This window comes from Trachemys scripta, chromosome 2 (genome assembly GCF_013100865.1).
Source record: "Trachemys scripta elegans isolate TJP31775 chromosome 2, CAS_Tse_1.0, whole genome shotgun sequence".
NCBI classification, from domain to species: domain Eukaryota; kingdom Metazoa; phylum Chordata; order Testudines; family Emydidae; genus Trachemys; species Trachemys scripta.
In genome coordinates this window covers 279,852,246-279,876,055 of record NC_048299.1, presented here as the reverse complement: position 1 = coordinate 279,876,055, position 23,810 = coordinate 279,852,246, and the positions used below count along the sequence as shown (strand labels likewise).

Sequence of the window (23,810 nt, the reverse complement as noted above, 5' to 3'; positions counted from 1 at the left end):
GGCTGGATCCCCACTTTGAACTTTAGGGTACAAATGTAGGGGCCTGCATGAAAACTTCTAAGCTTAACTACCAGCTTAGCTCTGGTTCCGCTGCCACCATTTCCCAATTTTTCCCTCCCTGGGAAGCCCTGAGAAACCTTTCACCAATTCCCTGGTGAGTACAGATCCAAACCCCTTGGATCTTAAAACAAGGAGAAATTAACCATCCCCCCTCCTTCCTCCCACCAACTCCTGGTGAACACAGATCTAATCCCCTTGGGATCTAAAACAAGGAGAAATTAACCATCCCCCCTCCTTCCTCCCACCAACTCCTGGTGAATCAAGATCCAAACCCCTTGGATCTTAAAACAAGGAAAAATCAATCAGGTTCTAAAAAGAAAGCTTTTAATTAAAGAAAAAAAGTAAAAATCATCTCTGTAAAATCAGTATGGAAATTAACCTTACAGGGTAATCAAACTTAAAGAGCTCAGAGGACTCCCCTCTAGTCTCAGGTTCAAAGTACAGCAAACAAAGATAAACACTCTAGTAAAAGGTACATTTACAAGTTGAGAAAACAAAGGAAAACTAAGACGCCTTGCCTGGCTATTTATTTACAAGTTTGAAATAGGAGAGACTTGTTTAGAAAGATGTGGAGAACCTGGATTGATGTCTGGTCCCTCTCAGTCCCGAGAGCGAACGAACTCCCAAACAAAGAGCACAAACAAAAGCCTTCCCCCCCCCAAGATTTGAAAGTATCTTGTCCCCTTATTGGTCCTTTAGGTCAGATGCCAGCCAGGTTACCTGAGCTTCTTAACCCTTTACAGGGAAAAGGATTTTGGAGTCTCTGGCCAGGAGGGATTTTATAGTACTGTACACAGGACAGCTGTTACCCTTCCCTTTATAGTTATGACAGGGGGGTTTCACTACCCCCCCAAAATCCAAGTTCCTAGCTAGTTATGGTGACCACCAAAGAGCCACTAGAATTGTGGGTAAGTTTCTTATACAAATGAAGCTCTGTGACAACACTTTTCAGCAACAGAGAGACTAGAGAGCTCTTCCCCTCAGGAGCTCTTGGCCGTAGGGTTTACATGGAGAGGGGATGTGGCCAGTTGGGATACGAGTCACTGTCTTTTCACAGTCTAGTAGTGAAATGTCTCTTGTGGTTTCAGGTTTGTTCACTGTTCAGTGACGCTTTATGGGTTTGTTCCCAACTCAGAGTCCAGAAAACACCTTAGAACATCCCAGATGGTGCTAAACTGCTTTTGGCTCCAGCTCTGACCTGAGAATTAGAGGCGGGCGACTAATTTTTTCAGCTAAAGTAAATTCCTTGAAACATGCATGTTGCGGTGAGCCAGAAGTAGTCACAAATTTGAGGCAAATTCACCAAATAGGTTTTTTTTTCGGGGGGGGGGGGGCGAGGAGGGGGGGGGGGAGAAGTTGGGACTCAGGCACCATTTACAAAATGAATGGAGGAGCAGATGGCCCCCAGCAGCTGTCTTATAAATTTTAGGCCAGTGGTTAGGGCACACACCTCAGATGCGGGAGATCCAAGTTCAATTCCCCTCTCTGCCTGATGTGGAGAAGGGATTTGCACTTGGGTCTCCCACATTGCAGAATCCCCTAGGTCCTGAGGTTTGGGATATTCTGAGGTGGGGTATCCTCAGTCTCTCCTGTTGAAGCTGTTCCACTGTGGATAAATGGTCATTAGAGTAAGGACATGAAATTACGTCTTCCACCCAGTGGCGGATTACCACGTGGGCCAACGGGGCCTGTGCCCAGGGGCCCCACAGGAGCGCTGGCACTCTGACCCACACCCTGCTCCTCTCTTTCCCCTGAGGCCCTACCCCGGCCAGGCCAGAAGACGGATGGAGCCTGTGTAGAGTGAGAGTATATTCCCGCTGGTGAGTCCCCTCTCCCATTCCTCCTCCTCCATCCCCACGGGGAGCCAGTGCCAGCCACTTGCCCAAATCCCCTTCTCCCCCACGCAGAGCTGGCCCAAGCCCTGCTGCTCACTCCAACCCCGAGCCCCTTTTGGCAAAATTGGGCATTTGTACCATTTGCTCTTGCCACCTGATGATCAGCTGACAAGCAACTAGGACAAATGCCCAGTTTTGACACAAAAGTTGGGATGTCCAGGGCTGAAACAGGATGTTTTGTTACTTTTTCAGTTGTGCCCCCCCCCCCCACTCCCCCGGGAGCCGGTGCCAGAGTTGGGAGTAGAAGATGGGGGTCACGGTCGAGGGCTGGGAGTGGGGCCGTGGCCGGGAGCGGGGCTGGAGGTACAGCGGGGTATGGCCAGGAGCAGAGCCAGGGCTGGGGGCAGAGCAGGGCAGGGTGGTGCTGCCTCCCCACCCCCCGTAATGGCTGACCCAGGCCCTACTGCACACACACTCCCAACTGTTCCTGTGTCCCCCACTGAGTGCACCCCACACTTTGGGGACCACTGTCCTAGGCTGTGGCAAAAGCCACCCAGGGAGCCCAGGCAGCTGTGGGGAGCCCATGGTCCTCCACGTGCCCTGGGCAGGGGACCAGGGTGCCCAAGAGCAGCCCCTGGTCAGTGTCCCTGCCCACAAGGGTGCACTGCCCCAGGCAGATGGGGGGTCCAGGGCTCCCTGGGCAGCTCTTACCACGGCCCCAGCTTCTGGCCAGGTGGCAGGGCCTTGAGGGAAGTGGAAGAGCAGGGGGCGATGCCCCGTGGTGGTGGGGGAGGGTTGGGGGGTTCCAATGTTCTTTGTGCCCAGGGCCCAATAAATCTTAATCCACCTCTGCTTCCACCACCCAGGTGAGCGCTCGCACCACCAGGCTCGAGCGTCTCTCTCTCCAGCCCATGTACTGTGAGCTCACCTCCCGCCCTTGCCCGCTTTCTGAGAATGGGGGTGGTGCACATGAGCTGTATTCTCACAGGCTCTTTCTAGAAGTTTTGCCCTGACAGCAGCTATTTCAAAGTGCTCTACGATCCGATTCCACTTGACAACTACGTTCAAGGGAAAGAGTAGTAATGAAATAGGAAGATGATGAAAGGCTCCAGGAAGCAGCAGCTTTAGGGTAATATGATCAGGACTCATGCTACTCCCCCATTTCCTGAACAATGGCACTAAGTGTGATCAGAGGCAGCAAAGGCAACTGTATTATGCCATCAGGAGAGGCGCTCGAGGCTAAGGACTCACAAAGGCCAGGAACTGACCCCTCTCAAACCGCTGTTGTTCCTTGAAGAGGGGTCTGGCAGAAATGACGGACACTAGAAACAGTGGAGTCAGCCGGCCCTTTTAGAACCAGCACTAGTTCGTGTGCTATTGGCATGGTGGGGCATCGCTCAGAGAGAGCCGGGTTACAGTTGCATTGCAGGGGGGCAGGGACCTTAGCTTTGTATTTCATGGTTTAAGTTTAGCCATTCTTCATATTCTGGAAGGTCACCCAGCAGCACCGGGCAAACATAACTGTGCATGAACAAACATCGCGGGGAGTCAAAATATACAGTGCCACGTCCTCTGCTCCTAGTCAGTCTGCAGCAGAGCCAGGTTGTTTTCTTTTTTTTAACCCTTACTCTAATTAGGATACCATAACTATTCTAATAGGGGAGAAAACTCCCCCCAGCAATGCGTCAGGCGTTTCCTGGACACACTTGGTCACATGCCTCTCCTCTGAAGCCTGAGACTGCACCCCGAGCCTGCAGGGCTGGGAGACTGACCTGCCTGCTGGCTCAGGACTCTGCTATGCACAGACCCAGGCAGCAGCCAGCTGAACACTCTGCGATGTGGCTGGGGGCAGCTTGCACCAGTCTAACCCTTCACAAGAACATCAAACCCCGGAGCTGGGACGCGGCTTGGCCCTGCTCACCGACAGCCCTGCTCCTCCCTTCCCAGGGCCCAGCCTGGCCTCCGACTCTCTCAGCAAGGGGACGTGAGTGTGGTGCAGGGCAGGAGAAGGAGACACATTCAGTAAACAAACCTTTTAATTTCAGATCCGAGAGGCTGGAGTGTGAGCGCAGGACCCCTGGCTCGGCGCAGACGCGACCTGGCTCCCTAAGGCAGCTCTGGTGAAAGCTAGGAGTGTAGGCCATACCGGGGGTGGGAGAGGAGAAGATCTTACTTAGACATTGGTTACAGCTGCGGAGACACCCACAGGGAAATGCTGAGCCCCTGCAATTCCTGAGGGCTCCAGCAGAAGGCGCTCAGCGTCTTAGGATTTGGCCCTGTGATGTTTCATTTTCACAGGCATTTTTGGGCTCCTCCAATGTCCACCAGGAGTGCAAATTAATACGCCTGCTCGAGGCCTCTGCAAGTCCAGCCAGGGAGATTCTCAGCCGTCCATCCCTTAAGCCTGGCCCACGGCCCATCCACAGTGAATCCCTGGAGAGGCCAGGCATGTCTCCTTCAGCTCCCGCCAGGAGGCACATTCAGGACGTAGAGCACAGAGGTGAAGGAGAGGAAGAGGAAGCAGCAGAAACTGGATACAAAGCCCAGCCAGTCCACGATGCTCCCGACAAAGGTGCTGAATGCCAGTTTGCCCAGCACTTCCAGGGTGGCCAGGAAACTGTAATGAGTGGCCTGCAAAGGGCAGACACGCACCAGCATGAAGGGTGGCAAACACAAAGAGAGACCCACATAAGCTGTCAAACAGAGAGACCCAGGCAGCCCAGATAGTGCCTAAACCCTGCCCAGCCGAGGGCTGCAGGAAAGGGCCAGGAGCTCCAGAAAGCACCCGACTGTCATTCCCGTCAGCAGCTTGGAGCCAAGCCTCATCTCCAAGGCTGCAGGGTGGCCTGTGACTTTGGGCAACTCAGCTCCCTTTTCTGTGCCTGTGTTCCCCATCTGCCCAGTGCAGATAATGCCTCCCTCGGGGCGCAGTCACGTCTGGGAGGGTCAGACAGAGACTCAGATCTCAGGGCTCTTCACTAATACGGAGGAGTGAACCGTCTCAGCAGCCCGCTGACACTGGTGGATACTACATTAACAGCCCCAGTTTGCAGACAGGGACGCAAATGGCTGAAGTGCCCATTGATTCTAGTCCCTCTTGAGCCGCATTTCCAGAGGTGCTGGTTGCAGGGTACCTGTATGCTGCCATCCGCCCTCTGCGTGCACTGCATCATGGTGCTGAAAGCCAGGGTGGTGATCAGCCCTCCAATGAAGTGCTGGACACAGATACTCAGGATCGCAGCCCCTACACATACAGCAGGACATGGCAACAGGGGAGTAATGCGGTGATCAGTTCAGGGTTGGAGAGAGGCATGGCCCAAGCACAGGACTGGGAGCAGCTTCTCCAGAGTTCTGCTCCCAGTTCTGACGCTGACACTCGCTGGGGCCATGCGCAAGTCACTGGACCTCTCAGAAAGAGCTGGGCAGAAAACAGGGGTCCCCCCAACATGAAAACTTCTGTGAAAAAACTAAATTGTTTTCATTGAACTTTTCTATGAAATTTAGATTTTCTGGTAAAATGTTTTGGCCCCAAACTAAAATATTTCCATTTGGAAATGCTGTCAAAATGCCACCTGGGAGATGTAGTTCGGATGCCTCACACTCCCATTCTCCTCTATAGGCTGGGCTTCCATATCGAACTACATCTCCCAAGATGCACCATGGTCTTCCCTCTTGGAGGGAGGACAGGGTGCATCATGAGAGTCCCCGGACGTGCTGCATACAGAGGATATAGTTCAGCCATGAAGCCCGACAGCAGATCCAAACTGAAATGTTCTGGTGGGTTTAGTTTGACTAAATCAAAATTTTCCATGGAAATCAGAAACCCGTTGCCCAAATTATTGTATAGTTGAAAACCCAGTTTTCCCTCAAAACACAGTTCTGAGGGAAAATTTCTGACCAGCCCTGCACTGCCTCTCTGTCCTCTTTCCCTTCACCCCATATCAACCAGGAGCCCTCTTCTGCTCAGCTGGGTGGTGCTCACCTTTGAAGAGAGACACTCCATCATCGTAGATGAAGACCAAAAAGGTCTGCAAGTTCAGGCTACAGAAGCGGAGCAGTAACAGAGCCTTCAGCAGAGACAGCGGCCGCCTGGAAAGAAGACACAAGCCCAATGCAGAAATGGTTAAGGAAGTGAGTGCAGCAGGACACTGCAAGCAGAGGAAGAACAAGGGTTGTGTTTGGTTCCTCCCCATTTGACTGAGAGGAAGGATCATGAATCAGACACACAGCTGGGCCCAAGAGCAATCAAAACAGCACCAGGCACCTCACTGCCCTCTCCTACCACACACGCCTCTCCCACCCCACCTACAAACCAGTCCCTTTCGCCCCATACAAGAAGGGAGGCGTCATAGCCCTGTTCTACACTTAACCTCTGCTTGGACATCAGCTGGCCACCCAGCGAGGAACCTGTGATGGAGAAGACCATGGCTACCACCCCGTTCCAGAAGCCAAGTTGCTGGGTGGAGAATCCATGGTCCAGCAGGAAGAGTGGGAACATGGTGGTGGCACCCTGCTCACCTGCAAGGGAAAAGGACACCATCAGGTGAGCCACAGCCGAGTTCATGCTCTATCAGACTCTTCCCTGCATGTAAGGGTGTCCAACAGCACAACAGGGAGCTTGAATGGCTCCAGCAGGTGACCCTGTCTAGATTTGCAGCTGTTACATCCAATAGCTCCTTTCCACCTGCAGCCCTGCTGAGTGCTCCACTCTAAACACTCCTTTCCTTAGGGGAACCCCCCACCCCCACCCCACCGGGCAGGCACTCACCAAGCTTGTAGAGGAGGACAAAGCCAGCGGTCCAAAGGGTGCCCGGCACATGGAAGAGCTCCTGGAGAATTCTCCAAGGGTTAAAGGTTCTTGCCCGGGGCTGGCCATCCTGGGAAGACCGTCCCAGCGTGAGCTGCAGTTCCGGAGCGTTCCACACGTACAGTATGGCCAGAAGATAAATGGTGGCCAGAAGCAAGAAGAGAACCCCCCAGCCCAACAGGTGCATCAAGGTCAGGAGGCCTCCTCCCGCCAGCACGGAACCCAGTTTGTAAGCCACCACTTGGATGGTGTTGCCGTACCCGATCTCCTCCTGCCCCAGGAGCCGAACGGCTACTCCGTCCACCGCGATGTCCTGGACAGAAGCAAAGAAGTTCATGAGCAGCAGCAGGACAGCGACGGGCAGGAAGTTGGTCTCTGGCGACATAGTGGCACATGCTAGGCAGGCCAGCACTAGTCCAGACATGCTGAACACCAGCCAGGTCTGCTTGGTGTGGTACTGATCCACTAAAGGAGCCCACAGCATCTTGAGGACCCAGGGCAGGTAGAGCATTTTGGTGAAGCTGATCTTGGTGAAGGAGAGGCCCACGCTGCGGAGATAGATGGGCAGCAGGCCGGACTGTAGCCCATATGGCATCCCTTGGACAAAGTACAGGCCCCCCAGCAGCACATACTTAGAGTTCATCCTTCAGCCCCAGGCCGAGGGGCTCAGGCAGGACAAGATCTGGGGGAGATCCGCTGGGCTGTGGGGAACACAAACCGAGAGACGTTACATCGGCCTCGGCGAGGGGAGAGGCCAAGCACAGCAGGGGTTAAGGCCTGGGCCTCGGCCTCAGCTTGGGAATTCGAGGCGCATGTACGAGGAGCAGGAGAGGGGGCACCAGCTTGGCTGCACTGGCCCAGGCCCTGGCGTCACCCGATGCAACGGCAACGGGTACCACGGTACCTGTCACCTGATGCCATGGTAACAGAGACACCATGTAGCCACTGCTGCCACAGGGACAGCCACACCCCAGCGCTGCCACGGCAACACCCCGGCCCTGATGCCATAGTGACAGCCACACCCCAGCGCTGCCACGGCAACACCCCGGCCCTGAGGCCATAGTGACAGCCACACCCCAGCGCTGCCACGGCAACGCCCCCCAATGCCCCCACTAGGGCTTGATGCCATGGCAACAGTCACCATGGCGACAGGACCACCACTGTGACAGCCAAGACTCTCGAGCCCAGACACCCCCCAGTGGGCGGGGCTCACCCCCCGCTGCCGCTCCGGGGCGGGGCTGCGAGGGGCTGGCGGCTCCGGGGGGGGGGCGTGGGGGGAAACTCTGGGGTCTGCAGCAGCTCCTGGGTCCTCCACAGCCACAGAGAACGCGGAAGTGCCGGCTAGAGGGGCCGCCTGTCCCGCTGCGACCCAGCCACGCCCACTGCCTGAGGAGCGACTGCGCGCTAGTGGCTGGTCCGCGGCTGCGCAGAGGGGTCCCGTCTGGGCTGCTGCTCGTGGGGGTCGGGTGGCGGAGGGCCCTTCTAGCATGCCTCTCGCTCTTCTCTATGGTTGCCATGCAGGGCTGGCTGCCTCTGACCCTCCCCCACAGGCCCCTTCCGAGGGGGCGGGGCCCAGAGGCTGCCTGGCAGAGCGGTCGTGGCCCCCCAGCTCTGCTCCACTCCAGCATGTGCCCAGGCCACGTCCCTGGCCCTGGGGGGGCACAACCTGAACCCCCCATCCCCATGCTGCCCTGCCCCTCCTTCTAGAGCGGCCCCACCCCTGCACTGCCCCCCACAGGGCCCATGGCACCTGCCCCCCAGAGCCCCTACTGCCCCCCCATCGCTCCTGCACCCCCTCCACCCCCAGATCCCCTCCCCAACCCCCAGTGCCACAGCCCCCAACAGCTCGGAGCTCACGACCAGCCTGCGCCCTGTCTCACCTTCATCAGCAGCGCAGCCTATAGCGCTAACCAGCCACATCACCCCCCACACACACACCCACACCGACGCTGGCACCAGCCCCTGCTACGGCGTGCCAGTCCACCAGCCCCACACTGCACCACCTCACCCCTGGAGAGACACCAGCTAGTTCCATAGGCCTTACCCATTTTAGCAAAGGTCAAGGGGGGAGGGGGCAGCAAATACGTACCACCTGTGGTGCCCCGCCCTGCTGCCCAGTGCCCATCCCCCCCCCCAGGCCTGAACACACAGCATGGCTGTATTTCACATAGGCCTCCCCTCCGAAGGGAGACTGCTTTCCATCACTGACCCTTCCCCGGCCCCACTCTCCAGGCCGCTGCGAGGACATTCTGTGCCCTGCCAGTCAAACACGGACTTGCCCATCTCTCTGACCCCAGCTGCCTCTACACCTTTGCTGGAGCTGCAGAGCCGTGCTGGAGGTGTGTCTTTGTGGGGGGGTGGAGGGGGTGTCAGCAGAGGAGCTAAGGGCTGAATGACCCCTGGTGAGGTCCCTCTCACCTCCAGAAGTGGGGGCCCTCCCAAGCAGGGAAGCTTGCCCTCCCAACATCCGGCCTGTGCCTGTTTGCAAGAGGCCTGCAGGCTTTCAGTGGCATGAAAATCCAGTTACAGCCATTAGCATGCGTTAAGCCTGGCCCTGTACAGAGCACGCTCGATACACAGAGCGGGGTCAGCTGGGAGATACGAAAGGTTCATTGGGGGGCCAGTTCTGAAAGCAGTTCTACACACATACTTATTAAGCTACCAGACAGGCTGCAACCTTAGTGGATTTTTAAAAAAAAAGAGGAGTTTTATAGATTGCAAGGCTAGTGGGGACCAGACAAGCACCTGACCTCCTGTATAACACAGGCCCGAGAACTGCCAGCTGGATTGCAGGACTGTGCTGGTACCGCGTCTGGATTGGGGAGCTTCTCCCAAGCATCCCCCTGACCTCCCCTTATACCAAGGTGCAGAGTAGCATAACCCAATCTGTCCCACTTGAAAACAAGGGCCGGCTGTGAAGGTTGGCTTTTGGGTTTAGTTTATGTAGATAAAAACCAAAGGGTGGGATATGCAAAGGCACCCACAGAATTAGGGCTCCTCCCTCTCCCAGGTGCCTTTGACGAGATCACTCCACATGTCCAAATCCCCCAACCCTGCAGTGCCCCACCACCCCCAGCAGCTCCCAGGGAGACAGGCGGAGTCTTGCAACTCTGCTCACACAGCAGGAAGGGAAGGACTGAGAGGTGAAGTCACAGGCACTTTAAAAAGTCACTCTTTATTAGTGTGAATATAAAACCCAAACATGGTCCCAGATGGAAGAGGGGAAACAAAGATTCCAGATGGTCAGTGGAAATAGAACAGCACTGAGAAGACATTCCAAAGGCATTAGAACGGACACTGAGCAACAGACAATCGTTAGCGAGGGGAACCACCACAACAGTCAAAGCTCGAACGTAAATACAGACACGAACGTCTGTTACTTTTTACACACACAATGGCACGTTGGGTGGGGCATTCCACCTCCTCTGCACCATCTAAATGTATGGACAGCATCCCACCCCCTCCTGAACTGGCCAAACGTTGCCACCTCCCAAGATGGTTATTGAATATCCCGGGCAAACTGAATGTGTCTATTCACAGCCCACGTCTGAGAAAAGTCCGTCTGTACCCAGTCCGTCCTCCCCCTGTACTGGGGGTGAGAGGCAGGGCTGGGGCAGGAACGGTGTTCAGCTGTTGTACAATTTTGCAAAATGAGAAGACCACCATAGTAGAGTTAGCCCTGAAAAGTGGGAAGACAAGACAAGCCCCAGCACACAGGGCTGGTGACTCGCCTCCCTGAGCCAGAGAGGTGCGTTTGCTTGGGGCAGGTCTAGGGGACTGAACCTTAAAAGGGACATTTATATACAGTCAACTGGGCTAATCGCCCAAAGCCTCTTCCTCCCAGCCAACCTCAGGCTCTAACCGTTCTCTCGCCCAGCCTCCTTCAGGCACAGCCCACGGCGTATCCTCGCCACTTCTGAAAAGCAGGGACCCTGCCTGGTGGGATCTGCAGAGGAGTCCCCAATGCACGTGGGTGCCCTGGTTCCCAGCACTGGGACTAGAAGCATGACACAGCCATTAGATAAAGGTCCCTCGTGGGAGCTCCTGGGATCTGCAGTGAGGTGAACGGAACACAGGAGCTGCGGCATTCGGAGCCATGGCCTGCTCTGGTGGCGGTTGTGCCGTCCCATTTCCCTGCTGGTCAGTGTCAGACGTTGCGTGGATCACACCCCTGCCCTCGCAGACTCATTTGCATCGGATAATCTCCTCCGTGGCCAGGCGCATAATTCTGTTGAAGTCAAAGTGGATGTATTTCCTCCAGAACCTGCGGTCTCGTCCGTAGACCTGAGCGGGGTAACATGGGCTCCCTGTTCAGAGATAGAAAAAGCCCCACTCAGCTCCTGAGCCCATCACCCGCCTCTCGCTCAGGGAACAGAACAGTGGGCAAAGCTGTCACACAAGCGACCGAGACATTAACAGCAGCTGAGCATATGTGGCTTAGGCCTAGGCCTGATTCCCTGCTCCATTACACCAGGGTCAACTTCTGGAGTTCAGTGGAATTACACACCTGTGTCAGACAGGCCCACAGAGCTCTAGGAGACTGTAACCTTGTTCCCACAATGACAACGTCCCTGGACAAGTCAGCTAAGGGGACTGAACCCAGGTCATCTGCATCTAAAAGCATGGGCCTCTACTGAGCTAAAAGCCAGTGTCTTAGTTCAAAAGCAGTAGCAGATTCCTAAACCGGTATGTGGTATGGCTACTAGAGGGAGACAAAGCCAAGCGAGCAACATGGGGTCCTGTGCAGGAGGAGGGAGTTATGTCTCCTATTTTTTATCATCATCATATGCCCCTCAGTTCACCTGTTTGATATTATCCTGCTGGGCAGCAAGGAGTTAAATCAGAGGCTGTTAGGGGGGAACCAAGAGGAAACCAAACAATGATGAAGGTAAGGTCCAGTCCCAGAGATCACTAAGGGTCCTCCAAGAAACAGCGGGGATGCTATTAATTGGGGAATACCCTGGCCTGGCTCCGAGCAGGCGGGTAGAGTTTATTCTTCCCAGGCCTGAACTCAGGAGCGAAGGGATACTGAGCCTAGGGAAGGAAGGAAGGGCAGTGGAGTGAGTTGCTGGGGGCTGCCGGTGAGCGCTGACAGGGATGCAAGGAGACAGGAGCTGCAGCAAGCAGGCTGGCTCCCCACCCAGAGAAGGAGGGAACTTCCCATGCTGGCAAGGAAAGATGAAGATCAAGGTCGGGGAAACAAGCTCACAGGCCGTTACCGTTGCTCTGCATGTTCTGGCCCTTTGGAGTGCATGCATGAGGCTATGCTTGGGACAAGCTGGTTTTGTCTCTCTAAGCAGCTGCTGCCAAAGGCCCCCGAAGGAAAAGGGCTTGCAGGTGCCAAACAAGCTGGGCCTGGTGGGTTAACATCGGTGGTGCCAGGGGACTGCAGCCCAGATGCCCCGTCAGAGAGAGGCAAGACTGTGTGATTCCTCCCAGAAAGAGGGGAAGGTAGCGAAACCTGTCCTCACAGCACAGCTCACCCTGTAACCGTGACAGGTACACACTCCCCCTGGCTGGGGAAGTCCATCCCGAGTGTCAGAGGTCCCCTGCAGCTCAACAGTGGGGGTTACACTCCCCTCCCTAGGACCGAGGGGTTGCATACCATTTCACCATAACTGACAAGGACAGCAGCGGGAGCAGGTCTCCTTCAGGCTCCAAGCCAGCACCTTTCACCATAGCCATGGTTACAAAGACATTTTAAGGAGGCTTAAGATGAGATCTGTGCAGCGGTGACAGAGATCAGGCAGAAGATGCCTAGCATTATGGCAAGTCATATTACATAAGCAGCAAAAGGCAGATCGGAATCCAGTCCTGCACTCGGCTTTCCTTACCAATGCCGTGAAATATCCTGGCAATAGCTCTGCCAGAGAACTTCTCATCCTGGCGGATAGACAGGAAATTCCGGATGTCCGAGCGGATCTGCCCTTCCCAGTCCCGCAGCTAGAGAGAAAACATTTGAAATTCGTTAGGCTTTTGGGGGAAAATAAACCAGGTTCCCTCTTGGTCTCCCCGGAAGGTTCCTTCTCTCTACAGCCTCATAGTGTTGGGAGACACCATTTCTTGATCGGACAAATCCAAAAACAATGCTATTAAGCACTCACAACCCACTTCACACCAAGGGATAAAATTAACTGGGACCAAATCAGTGAGTTGTGGTCTCTTCCGGTGCTTGGATTTAGGCCATGTCTACCCTAGCGAGCTGACAGCGGCACTGCTGTACCAATTCAGCTGTGTCGCTGTGAGATCTCTCGTGTAGCTGCTCTATGCCGACGGGAGAGAGCTCCCCCGGCCACATTATTAAACCACCCCCATGAGCGGCAGTTGCTATGTTGGTGAGAGAAGCTCTCCCGCCGACATAGCACTTGTGCACATGACCACTTATGCCGGCAAAACTTATGTTGCTCAGGGGGCTGTTTTTTTCACACCCCTGAGCGACTTACGTTTTGCCAACATAAGTGGTTGTGTAGACATGGCCTTAGATAGTTTTCTTTTGGTTACAGAACAGGGACACACGATAAAAGCCATATTCCAAAACAGAGTGCAATACAGAAACCTGGATTAGACATTGTTGTCCATCTAACACACTGGCTCTCAACCTTTGCAGAGTACTGGCCCCCTTTCAGGAGTCGGATTTCTCTTGCGTACCCCCAAGGTTCACCTCACTTAAAAACCACTTGCTTACAAAATCAGACATACAAATATGAAAGTGTCACAGCACATTGGGACACTGAAAAATTGCTGACTTTCTTATTTTTACCACATAAAATACATCAATTGGAATATAAATATTGTACTTGCGTGTCAGTGTATAGAGCAGTATAATCAAGTCATTGTCTATATGACATTTTAGTTTACATTGAATTCGCTAGTGCTTTTTATGTAGCCTGTTGTAAAACTAGGCAAATATCTAGATGAGTTGATGGACCCCTGGAAGGCCTGTGTACCCCCAGGGGTACATGAATCCCTGGTTGAGAACCACTGATCTAACAGACCCTCCGATTATAGAATCAGGGGGAAAACTCCTCAGATTTACTTTTCAGCATCATGGCTGATCACTTTTGCTCTCTTCAGTTTCAAGAGTGAAACCAAAAAGTGATCAGTTTCACTTTTGTTTCTGGTCACTTTCACTTACTGGTTGTTTGGCACTAGCACAAGAATGCTGCAGGGAGAGTGTTTAAACAGGGAGTGCAGGGAGACTTTTTAAACGAAAAAAAAAAAAAGGAAAACAAAAGTTATGGAAACATTTCTACTCCCATATGATCGAGTAAAACCCTTACCAAGATACCCTTTTAAATTTGTATTTGGGACACTTTGAAGATGAAAAGTGCAAAGTACTAATTGTGAAGTGCCAATGACGTCAATGAAACCAGGACTGGCCCTCGCGTGTTGCTAACAAGTCCTAAATGTAAAGGTGCAGAATAATTTGATAGCATCCCTTTAAACGTCTAAAAGCAAAGTGCAATGCAGGAAAAAAACACACACACACACACACACACACACACACACACGGCAAAGTGCTTCCATACTTCAGTAATAGAGAAGTGTCTCAAATCCAGTCACAGAATGTTCACCAAAATGGCAGCGCCAACGGTTTTAAAGCCAGAATGAGATAAGAGTTTCCTAGATTCATTCTCTCTCTCCCTCTCACACACACACACACCACTCACCCCTTTTTCAAAGCTTAACATCCTTTAATCCAGGAGGAACCAGCACTGCTGTAGGTTTTGATGCACTCAGAGAATGTGTGCATACACATACATGCAGTCCATCCCATCCCACCCTGGTACAACTATATGCTATACAGAGAGCCTTTCCAATGCAACAGCTGACACTAAAACTAGTGTCTACCTGCCATGGTTACAGGGGTTTCAGAGCCAGCCTGGAGAGGCTCAGATGGGCTCAAAACTAGATACCAACAAAAGGAAGTAAATAAAGGGGTTTGCTGACTTTAATGTTATTGAGATCTTCTGCCTCCTCGTCTTCCCTGCGCATTAGCTCGGTCTCGTCCAGCGCAGGTTTCTTCTCAAAATAGTCCATCAACAAGGCCTTCAGCTGGGAGCTCCTCTCCTCGTCCACGCTCTCCGAGTACAGGGCGCTGGCTTGGCAGGCCACACTGCTCAGGAAAAGGGGTGTTAGTGATAGAACGGGCACCACTAGATCTTAGGGTGCAGGATAACTGGAGAAGAGAGTGGGATAAGCCACAGGGAAGGAGGAAGAGCAAGAAGGGATCGGATCCCAATGGTAGGGGAGAAGCAAGGCGGTGTGTGTAGAGCAGGATAACCACGTTCTGTCCATACCCTGGAGTTTTAGTCTGTTCCGTGCAGGTTCTTCTCTTGCCCTGGTCCCCGGAGTATCTGCCAATCACGCCCAGAGTGCTGTGATTTGTGTGTGCCCTGTGTGGTTCGTTCGCTCATCCTCTCCCCAGGAGAGGAGCATGCGTGCAGGGAGCAGTTTGTTTGGTAGGGCTTGGGGGAGTTGGAATGGCCACACTGCTTTGTGTGTGTGTATGTCAGAGAAGGCAGACCAGTGGAGGGGGCGAGTTCTTTGCTCCTGTGGGAGCAGCTCCACTGGCCCCAGTCATCTCAGGATCTGGATCAAAATTATGCCCCTTGTTTTCAAAAGCTCTCTGTGGACTTCCCCAGCCAACCTCACGGACCGTCGGTCTCTGCTCCCCACCCCAGTCAAGAAGTACCTGCCTCCTCACTGCCCCACACACAGTCGGACCTGCTGACAGACACCGCAGGACGTCTGCGTTTCGCCCTGTACCGCTGCTGTCTAACTCATTGCTCCCAAGTGCAACGAGCCCCTCTCTGCTTCCATAGTCTTACCACCAGCACATATTGCAGTAATACCCGGGGCATCCCTCAGCAGGGAAGGGAGGGTGGAGGCAGGAGGTGAAACCTCTTTGTAGAGGCTTCAGGTGGAACTGACCATCCGGGGTGTGCAGAGCGGGGCTGGGTTCCCCACGGCTGCCCATGCTCACCTCTGGAAGGCCCTGAAGCAGGCTTGGAGCTGGCAGAGAGTGGTTGTTTCCCGCGCCGTCACCCGGTGGTGCAGGAAGTTGCACACAGAGTCCATTTCCTGGTCTGTGAGGTCTCCATAGGAGCGCAGGTGAAAGGACAGGTCGCCGAATTCCACCAGGACACCGCTCTTCCCAGTGCCATGGCAACCTGGCAACAAGGAGGGGGAGGGGCTCTTTCTGGGAACTGGCTCGAGATCACTAGATGACACACGCACAGTGAGGGGGGGCACTGGGACAAACCCACCTTGGGGACACAAGAGAATCACTGAACGCAGGGCTCTGAGCAGGGCCAGAAAACCGAACAGCTTCCCCCACCGGCTCTGGGCTTTGCCCTGAGTGCCCAAGAGGGCCAATCCCATAGACACCCGTGGCACTTTTAGAGCTCATGTGGATTGCAGGAGGAGGGGGGCTTTTATCCTTCCACCATAGCTCTCTCTGGGGCTCCCTTCCCAGCTCTGCCCTAGACCCCGGAGAAGCAGTCTCAGCACCTTTCTGCAGCTGCGTGCTCCACTGGAGCTGGCGCAGGGCTCGCTTCACCGGCAGAACCTCCCAGCCCATGGAGTCGCTGAGTGCAATCACGTCGAACTCCACAGAGTTGGCGTGCGTGTGATCCACCCCTGCCAGACGCTCCTGGGCCAGGCACACTGCGATGGGTGGGGAGCTGAGAGCAGGAGGAGAGAAAAAGCCAAGGATGCAGACGCTGAGAACCCAGAGACAAAAATCAAAGCCAGCAGCAGTAACATGGGAACTGGGGAGGGGAGAAGGGGGCTAGCGCAGAGAGCCAGGAACTCCTCCAATTTAGATCTACCTCTGACACAGACTCCCTTCGCAGCCTCGGGCCCGTCCCTTTGCCACCGTTCCCTACCGCTCTGCAAGGTTTCGAGGATCAATGAGGTAAGACGTGCAAAGCTCCATGTATTTTATTAATGTCAGATTTGCTGCACTGGCCCCCCACATCAGAGTCTGTATGCCGCTGCCAACCGACCGACCCCTGGTACTGCAGAGGTAGGTGGGAGGCAGTCCGGAGGCTCCTGGCCAGCTATGCAATGCGCAATTCCTGCCTGGTTCCAGGAGGCATCAGTTTACGCACTGGGCACAAGATCCGAGCACGGTTATTCAGCCCCTTGTGAACCCAGCTGCTGTACTACCTGGCCAGCGGTGTAGTGACCAAACTGGCAGCCTGCATTGAATCAGGCAGTCACTCCCGCAGGCAGCAAGCATCCAGGATGACTGCAGCCCTGCCGTCCCGCTCCCTCCGGGCATCCAGCAGTGCTAAATATAACCCTTAGCACAGCAGTGCAAAGAGTCTTTCAGAGGAGAGTTCAAATCTATTGCCCCTCCGCTCCCTGAAACACCTCACTACGGCACCACAAAGTAGCCCCACCTTTGTGGAACACTTCGCTGTTTCTTAGCCAGAGGACGCACAGTGGAAGAGCCCTACCCAGCTGTGACAATCCATCCCCCGGCCAGTGCAGAGTGTCTGCCAGCGCAGTCTCCAGGGCATGGACCGGTCTCTCTCTCAGCATCCCAGGAGAAGAGCTCTCCATCCTATTCCTCATAGATCCTCCCGGCAACGTTTCCGATTTCATCCTGTGACTCCTACTTATCCCTCCTTCAACCCATTCACCCCCCTCCTCCAGTGCCAGCCCCCGCAGCGCTTGCTGGCAAGAACATCCCCCAGCTGAGCTCCTCCCTACAGAGCCGTGACTGCACTTGGGTTTCAGTAGCCCTTCATAGAATCATAGAAGATTAGGGTTGGAAGAGACCTCAGGAGGTCATCTAGTCCAATCCCCTTCTCAAAGCAGGACCAACCCCAACTAAATCATCCCAGCCAGGGCTTTGTCAAGCCGGGCCTTAAAAACCTAAGGATGGTTCCCGGTAAGGAGGTGCCCAGAAGCAGATGGAACCGTTTCGAAGTGGTGTCTGATCTGATTAAGGCATTTCCCACAGAGTTTGCACATCGCGAGAGGTCTCTCCATTCCCCACATGGAAGGACTCAGATTTCAATACGCCCTACCATGCAGCGACTAACCTTTGTGCGGTTGCCCTGAGCTGCTGGGGGCCCCCGTAACACACCACCCGGCAGGAGGAGAAAGTGGGGTGCAGCAGCTCCACCCAGCACTGCGGATGCAGCTCCAGGTAACACAGCAGGGTCTCGATGCCTGTAACAGAGGAGAGGAGATGTGCGCCAATCACGGGGAGCTCCGGTGGGACTGGCATGAGCTGCGGTCGCCCCGCAGAGCCAGGCTTCTGGTTTCCTATGCCCACAGCGCTATGGCCCACCTCCCCCGGGGTGCACACTAGCCTCCCATGCCACCTGCTGACTGCCCCACACAGGACCTGCGACTGCCCTCCATCTGGCTTGTTCAAGAGCAGGGCATGATGGGACATGAGCCGCCCCCTCTATGTTAAAGAGGAGCAGCTGCACGCAGCTCCCTTCTCTGTGCACAAGGCACATCCCTCGTGCTCACAGCAAACTCGGGAGCAGCCCCGCCTGGCTGGGCAACTCTCAAACACCAGACACGACAGCTGCCCTGCACTCGCCCTCCCCCGATGCGCCTGGGCAAGTTTGTGAGAAGGAAAGGGGAACAGATACAGCAGCAGGGCCTGGCCCGACCTATAATGGAAGACAGGGCCGGCCAGCCCCGCCCGTGCCCCAGCTCAGCTCGCGCCGAGGGGCCGGCTGGCCCTGCCCCAGCCCCGCCGCGATCAGTCTGCTCTGCCACCAGCACTGGACGTTGCACAAAACCAAACAAGCCCACACTACGCTGGCCAGGAGCCCCGTCCTGCCCACGGAGCTGAGGAGAGGAAGAATCCTTTCCAGATCACCACGTCAGGATGCGGCGCGAGCCTCACCTTCCTCTCGGATGTCCAGGGACTCCACTGTCTGCTGCACGGGGATGGCGCGCTCGTGTTTGTAACACACTCGCTGCTGCCCACTCATCCCATTATCCCGACACGCCTGCTCCTCACCGACTCCCATGAGCTCCATCATCTCAGCATCCAACACCTCGCCCCCCTGCAGGGAAACAACGCTGAGCCCTTTTCAAGCACGAGGTACCAGAGGCGAGCAGCAGGGGCTGGAGACCTCCTTCCCCCCTCAGCCCACGCATGACAAGCTCCCAAACAGGTGCCGACGTGGCTGGGCCCTGGGCTGCAGCTTTGCTCACACAGACCAGACCTTCCCCAACCCACTTCTAACCAGGTTCAGAGGGACCCTTGATTCTAAGCTGAACGGGCAGCCTGAAGCTCCCCTTTATCTCCAGAAAAGGTGCAGCCCAGGGAAGCCGCCCTACTGCTGCACGTGAACCATCCCAGGCCTGTGTGTCAGCACGATCCAGATGTATCATCTCCAGGGGCCGGAGAGAAGATCACTCTCTGAACCTGCCATCAGCCAGATGGTAAGGGGGCAGGCCACTCAAATCGAGAAGGAACACGGCATGCTGGGACCTGTAGTCCCCATAGGCTGCACCGCTGTATTAAAGGAGGGGGCAGCCCAGGCCATACATTGGCCATCCTGGCGGTCAGGGCTCGTTAGGGTGACCAGATCACAACAGTAAAATATCGGGACACATTGGGATGCCATCAGCCCCGCCCACAGTCCACCCCTGCTCCTCCCAGGCTCCGCCCCCACTCTGCCTCAGGTCCCGCCCCCGCTCAGTCCTCAGGTCCCGCCCCCGCTACCCCTGCCCGCCGCTGGCTTGCTGCGTCCCTCCTCAGTCCCCCACCCGCTTGCCTTTTCACCCCCCCCGCCCACCACTCACCCCTACGGCGCCGACTTCCCCTCTGCCGGGTGGGTGCTCGCCCACCCTCTGCCTATTTCCCGCCTCGCCCCGCCCCCATTCCCCCCCCTTCCCCCAAGTCCCCGCTCCTGCCCTGCCTCTTTTCCACCTCCTCCTCCGAGTGCGCCGCGTCCCCGCTCCTCCCCCATCCCTCCCGGAAAGCACTAAGCGCCGCCAAACAGCTGTTAGGAGGCGGGAAGTGCTGGGAGCAGGGGGAGGAGCGGGGACACGGCGCGCTCGGGGGAGGAGGGGAGAAGGAGGCGAGGAGGGGGGAGCTTGGCTGCAATTTTTCCCCATGGGTGCTCCAGCCCCAGAGCACCCACGGAGTCGGCGCCTCCCTCCCGCTCGCCTCCTTATCTGAATATCGGGACAAATGGGGTCCCGATCGTACATTGATCGGGACGCGGGACAAAGGGTTAAATATCGGGACATCTGGTCACTCTAGGGCTCATTCCTCACCCTGCTGAGGTCCTGTTGTCTGCGGTGAAGCTCCAGGCACTTACAGCGAGGGAAAACCTTCTGCACTAGCTTCTTAATGGTGAAAAAATCCACAGTGTCGGCGTAGATGTGTCGCCTGAGCTCGTGCAGATCCCCACCCTGGGGAGGACAAGGAGCCGGGGAGCGTGGGGTGAACAGTGAGATACACACACACACACACACAGGCGAGAGAGCAGCCCCTGCCACGCACGCTGAGCCTGGAGCTTCCCAGCTGCTGGCGGGGAAAACGGGGCCGAGAATTGCCGCCTGCTGGGCGGCGAGGAACGAGGTGGGAGGAGGACATTTCCCCGTCAGTCTGGATCTGTGGCAAGTCTCCTCCTCACTCTGTTCTCAGTGCTGGTCCAAGCCCGTGACTGGCTCCATCAGCACAGGGCTCCAGGGCTGGCTGTGCCTAAAGCCATGCTTGGGCACCCTGTAAGCCCTAGAGAGCCCCTGCTATCGGATTCATTGGGGCACGAGAGCCATTCCCCTCTAGAACGGCTGCAGCACCCAGTGCGTTCAGTTGGGCTGGGATTTTGACTGGCTGCAGCAGATGTGGCTGGTGGGATGCCCTGGCTCTTGGATTAGCCCCACCCCTCCAGCAGCAATTACCTCCGGATCCAAGAAGAGATGGCAATGCGCTGGCTTCCCGTCCCGCCCCGCCCGGCCGATCTCCTGCACGTAGCTCTCAAAGTTCTTGGGCATGTTGTAGTGCACGATCCCACGCACGTCGGACTTGTCTAGCCCCATGCCAAAGGCCACCGTGGCCACCACGATCCGCAGCTGGCCGCACATGAAGTTGTTCTGGACCCGGCGGCGCTCGGTGGCGGACATGCCGCCATGGTAGGAATCGGCGACCCACTTCAGAGGGCACCGGATGCTCTTCTTAGCTACGCCACAGACATGGAGAGAGAAGAGCCCACCACTGAATGATCATCATTAGCACGGATGTAGGGCTTCCCGTTGTCAGAGCACCCTGTGAGCACTCACTAATTCGTCAGAGGTGGAAACGAGCAACAGACAACGCGTTCAGGAAACATCCCCCACCCCCGGTTAGTCACCCCCACGCTGGGGAGCAGTGACATCATCTGCCCTGGACCGGCAGATGACCAATCCCGAGTCGTTCTCCCAATAGGGTTTCTACAATAGAGCTTTAAGCCTCGATTTTAAGCGATTCAGTTTTCGCTCCTCGTTTATGCTCCGAGGCTCTGATGTGGGCATGGCTGAGCCAGAGCTCCCGGTTGCAGGGGTGGGATTGGTTCAAGCTGCGGCCAAGGAACAGAGTCAAAAGCCTGGCCAGGCCCAGGGGCCAGCCAGCAGGAGTCCTTGGACAAAGCGCCCTTCCTGACATCACTCATGTGACGTCCCCTGAGGTGGTTCAGCCCTCCCGGCCACCACATGCTGCCATGTTTGCTACGATGGTCGGTCACGGGGGAAGCAAAGCCCGTGCAGCTGATGCTCGTAGAGCTTGGGAAGGCATTTCCCTGTCCCCACGTGCAGCCCTGTACGTCCAGGACGGGTGCATGGTGTGGGGGAGGGGAAGTGAGCGTCACCTTCCACTGAAGCGTCAGGTATTTGCACCATCAGAGGCTCGCTGCTGGACTGAAGGGTCTAGTGGTCCGAGCCAGTCCGATGTGTCTTAGACAGCTCCCTCCACACGGCAATTCCATCCCTAACCTGCTGCGTCCCAGCGGCCTCCCCTGCTCCAGCGCACGTCTGTTCAGAGATGCCCAAGGCTGGTGCACAGGCTAATCTCAGGGGAGGGGCTGGCTCACGCTTCCCTCTCTGTAGCTGCAGGAAAGCCCAGCGATGGCCCTTTCTTACCCTTGGCTTTCTTCCTCTTCCCAGCACTATCGTCCTGGTGCTGCTCCTCAGCAGGCGTGGACTCCCTGAGCGTTACGCCCTGGAGGCGCGTGCGGATCAGCGCCGCAATCCGGGCCGTCTCCTCTCGCCGTGTGCAGTAAACAATGACCGAGTCCAGGCCCCCAAACCTCTCTCCCTGCAGCAACGAGACCAGGGCCTGGAACCAGACAAGGAGAGAATGGGTTTCCGCTCTACAGACGCTTCACTCCCTAGGAGCTTCTCAAGGCAGCTCGCTCCTCTCACAGGGCCGGAAAAGCCCACACCTGAGCGTACGAGCCCCCCCGAAGGCAGGGACACTGACCCCGTCCCATGGACAACTCCCCAACCCACTCCTGGTGAATTCCATTCCCCGTGCAGCATAGAATGAATACGTGGGGATCCCAGAGAAAGCCTGGCACCCCAAAGGATCCCAGAGCGAGGCTACGACACACATGGATCATTTCATGCACCCTCGGAGAGCAGCCACTTGTGGAGGAGACATGCACGGCAGCCGTCTAGCAGCTCCAAAGAACACTACGCAACCACTGAGGTCAGGAAGGGATGAATCCTGGACTGAAACCACAGGGGGAATTGAAGTTGATCCCCCGAGCTGGGATTTAGCGAGATGGCAGAAAGCTGCTCTAGTGCTTCAACGCCCAGGCGAGTCTCCTCCAAGCTCCCGGAGAGCCCTGCTCCCCCTCCCTACCTGATCCTTGTCCCTGTCCGTCGAGACCGAAAGGTGCAGGTTTGGGGGAACGGCAGCAGAGCGCACCGCTATCCCCTCCTCCTCCCGGATGCCCAAGTGATGGGCCACATCCTGCGCTGTGGCTAGTGTGGCCGTGGCTGTAAGGCCCAGAAGGCAGCGCACCCCCAGGCGGTCCCGAAGAACCTGCAGGGAGAAGAGCTGTCACTCCCCAATGCCAGGGGCTGGCATTTCCCGGCCGAGAGGCAGTGGTGCGCCACACGTGGGGGACAGCCCCTTCCCGCCAGCTCTCTGGAGAATCCCAATCTCCTCCTCCCAACATCACAGGGCAGGAGGAGAGAATGGTGCCTCGAGAGGAACACAGGGGGTCAGAATGCAGTTACCCAGGAGGAAATTAGCAGCCAGGAGTTTGGTCTGACAGCTCATCTCAGACACGGTGCCCCCAGAGCCCCTTTCCCGGCACCACGTCTCATTGCTGCTGCTAACGCAAACACAGCAGGCGTGTGGAGTCTTGATAGCCTTGGCTGTCTCCCCCCATCCCCACAGGCAGACGTCACGGCGCACTGGTCCCAGGGAGCTCTGGCCAGATCCCCCCCCGTACCTTACAGAGCCGCAGGTAGCATGGGCGGAAGTTGTGGGACCACTCGGAGACGCAGTGCGCTTCATCGATACAGGCAAACGCCACGGGGGGGAGCTGGTCAGCAGAGGGAAGGCAGCTAGATCCCGCCCTGCCTCCGCCCACCAGGGCCTCCGGGGAGAGCAACAGCACATGCACCTTCCCTCCCTTCACCTGCAAACACGCACAGCATCAGGAAGGAGGGGTTACCCTGGTAAGAATGGCACATACCCAGCCCCCACCCCCAGAAACACACACCCGGAGAAAGGAGGGGGGCCGGGGGGCCCATGGGATTGGATATAGCTCAGCCCCTTCAACCCAGCCCTCCTTGGGAGCTAGAAGGTCTTTCCCATCCACCGGCTGCTCGGTGTGAGAGGAGCTGGGAGCTCTCGGCTCCAATGCCTGCACCTCAAAAGCCACCAATACAATTAGTACCAACTGGTCACCGTAATGGCCTCTTCAGGTTCTCCTGGCCCTCCCACTCCCCATCCCTCTGACGTGGGTTGGGGGGAGGCATGCAGGGTACCTGTTCCCCACAGCTGCCCATCCAGCTCCCCTCACCAGCCAGAAATGCACGCCCAAGCAGCACTCATCAGAACGGCCCCAGGGCTGTCCGCGCAAGCCCGTTACTCCGGAACATGGTCGGGGGTGTATTTAAATCGG

General features: G+C 56.2%; 2 protein-coding genes across 4 annotated transcripts in view; both read right to left on the bottom strand.

Annotated features, from left to right (window-relative positions):
• Window positions 1-3,917: 3,917 nt before the first annotated feature.
• Window positions 3,918-7,962, bottom strand: MFSD3 (major facilitator superfamily domain containing 3). Of its 3 annotated transcripts, none has more exons than XM_034763751.1 (6): window positions 7,916-7,962; window positions 6,664-7,403; window positions 6,266-6,413; window positions 5,878-5,984; window positions 5,030-5,139; window positions 3,918-4,526 (listed from the first exon to the last, which is right to left on the bottom strand). In XM_034763751.1, exons 2-6 carry the CDS (start codon window positions 7,343-7,345, stop codon window positions 4,353-4,355), a joined length of 1,221 nt encoding a protein of 406 aa, XP_034619642.1. In that variant the 5' UTR covers window positions 7,346-7,403; window positions 7,916-7,962; the 3' UTR covers window positions 3,918-4,352. The 3 variants fall into 3 exon arrangements, with proteins under 3 accessions (XP_034619642.1, XP_034619641.1, XP_034619640.1); XM_034763750.1 differs by having other exon boundaries at window positions 7,864-7,939; XM_034763749.1 differs by lacking the exon at window positions 7,916-7,962 and having other exon boundaries at window positions 6,664-7,857.
• A 1,902-nt stretch (window positions 7,963-9,864) lies between these two features.
• The window catches only part of RECQL4 (RecQ like helicase 4), a 37,354-nt gene continuing 23,408 nt past the window's right edge, over window positions 9,865-23,810 (bottom strand). The window contains exons 13-24 of the mRNA XM_034763748.1: window positions 23,133-23,321; window positions 22,535-22,717; window positions 21,811-22,006; window positions 20,599-20,876; window positions 19,969-20,106; window positions 18,584-18,746; window positions 17,760-17,889; window positions 16,216-16,388; window positions 15,689-15,875; window positions 14,653-14,818; window positions 12,537-12,645; window positions 9,865-11,009 (exon numbers count right to left, since the gene is read on the bottom strand). Of these exons, the coding sequence (XP_034619639.1) occupies window positions 10,888-11,009; window positions 12,537-12,645; window positions 14,653-14,818; window positions 15,689-15,875; window positions 16,216-16,388; window positions 17,760-17,889; window positions 18,584-18,746; window positions 19,969-20,106; window positions 20,599-20,876; window positions 21,811-22,006; window positions 22,535-22,717; window positions 23,133-23,321 (2,034 nt within the window). The 3' untranslated portion in view covers window positions 9,865-10,887. The remainder of the gene's footprint in view (window positions 11,010-12,536; window positions 12,646-14,652; window positions 14,819-15,688; window positions 15,876-16,215; window positions 16,389-17,759; window positions 17,890-18,583; window positions 18,747-19,968; window positions 20,107-20,598; window positions 20,877-21,810; window positions 22,007-22,534; window positions 22,718-23,132; window positions 23,322-23,810) is intronic.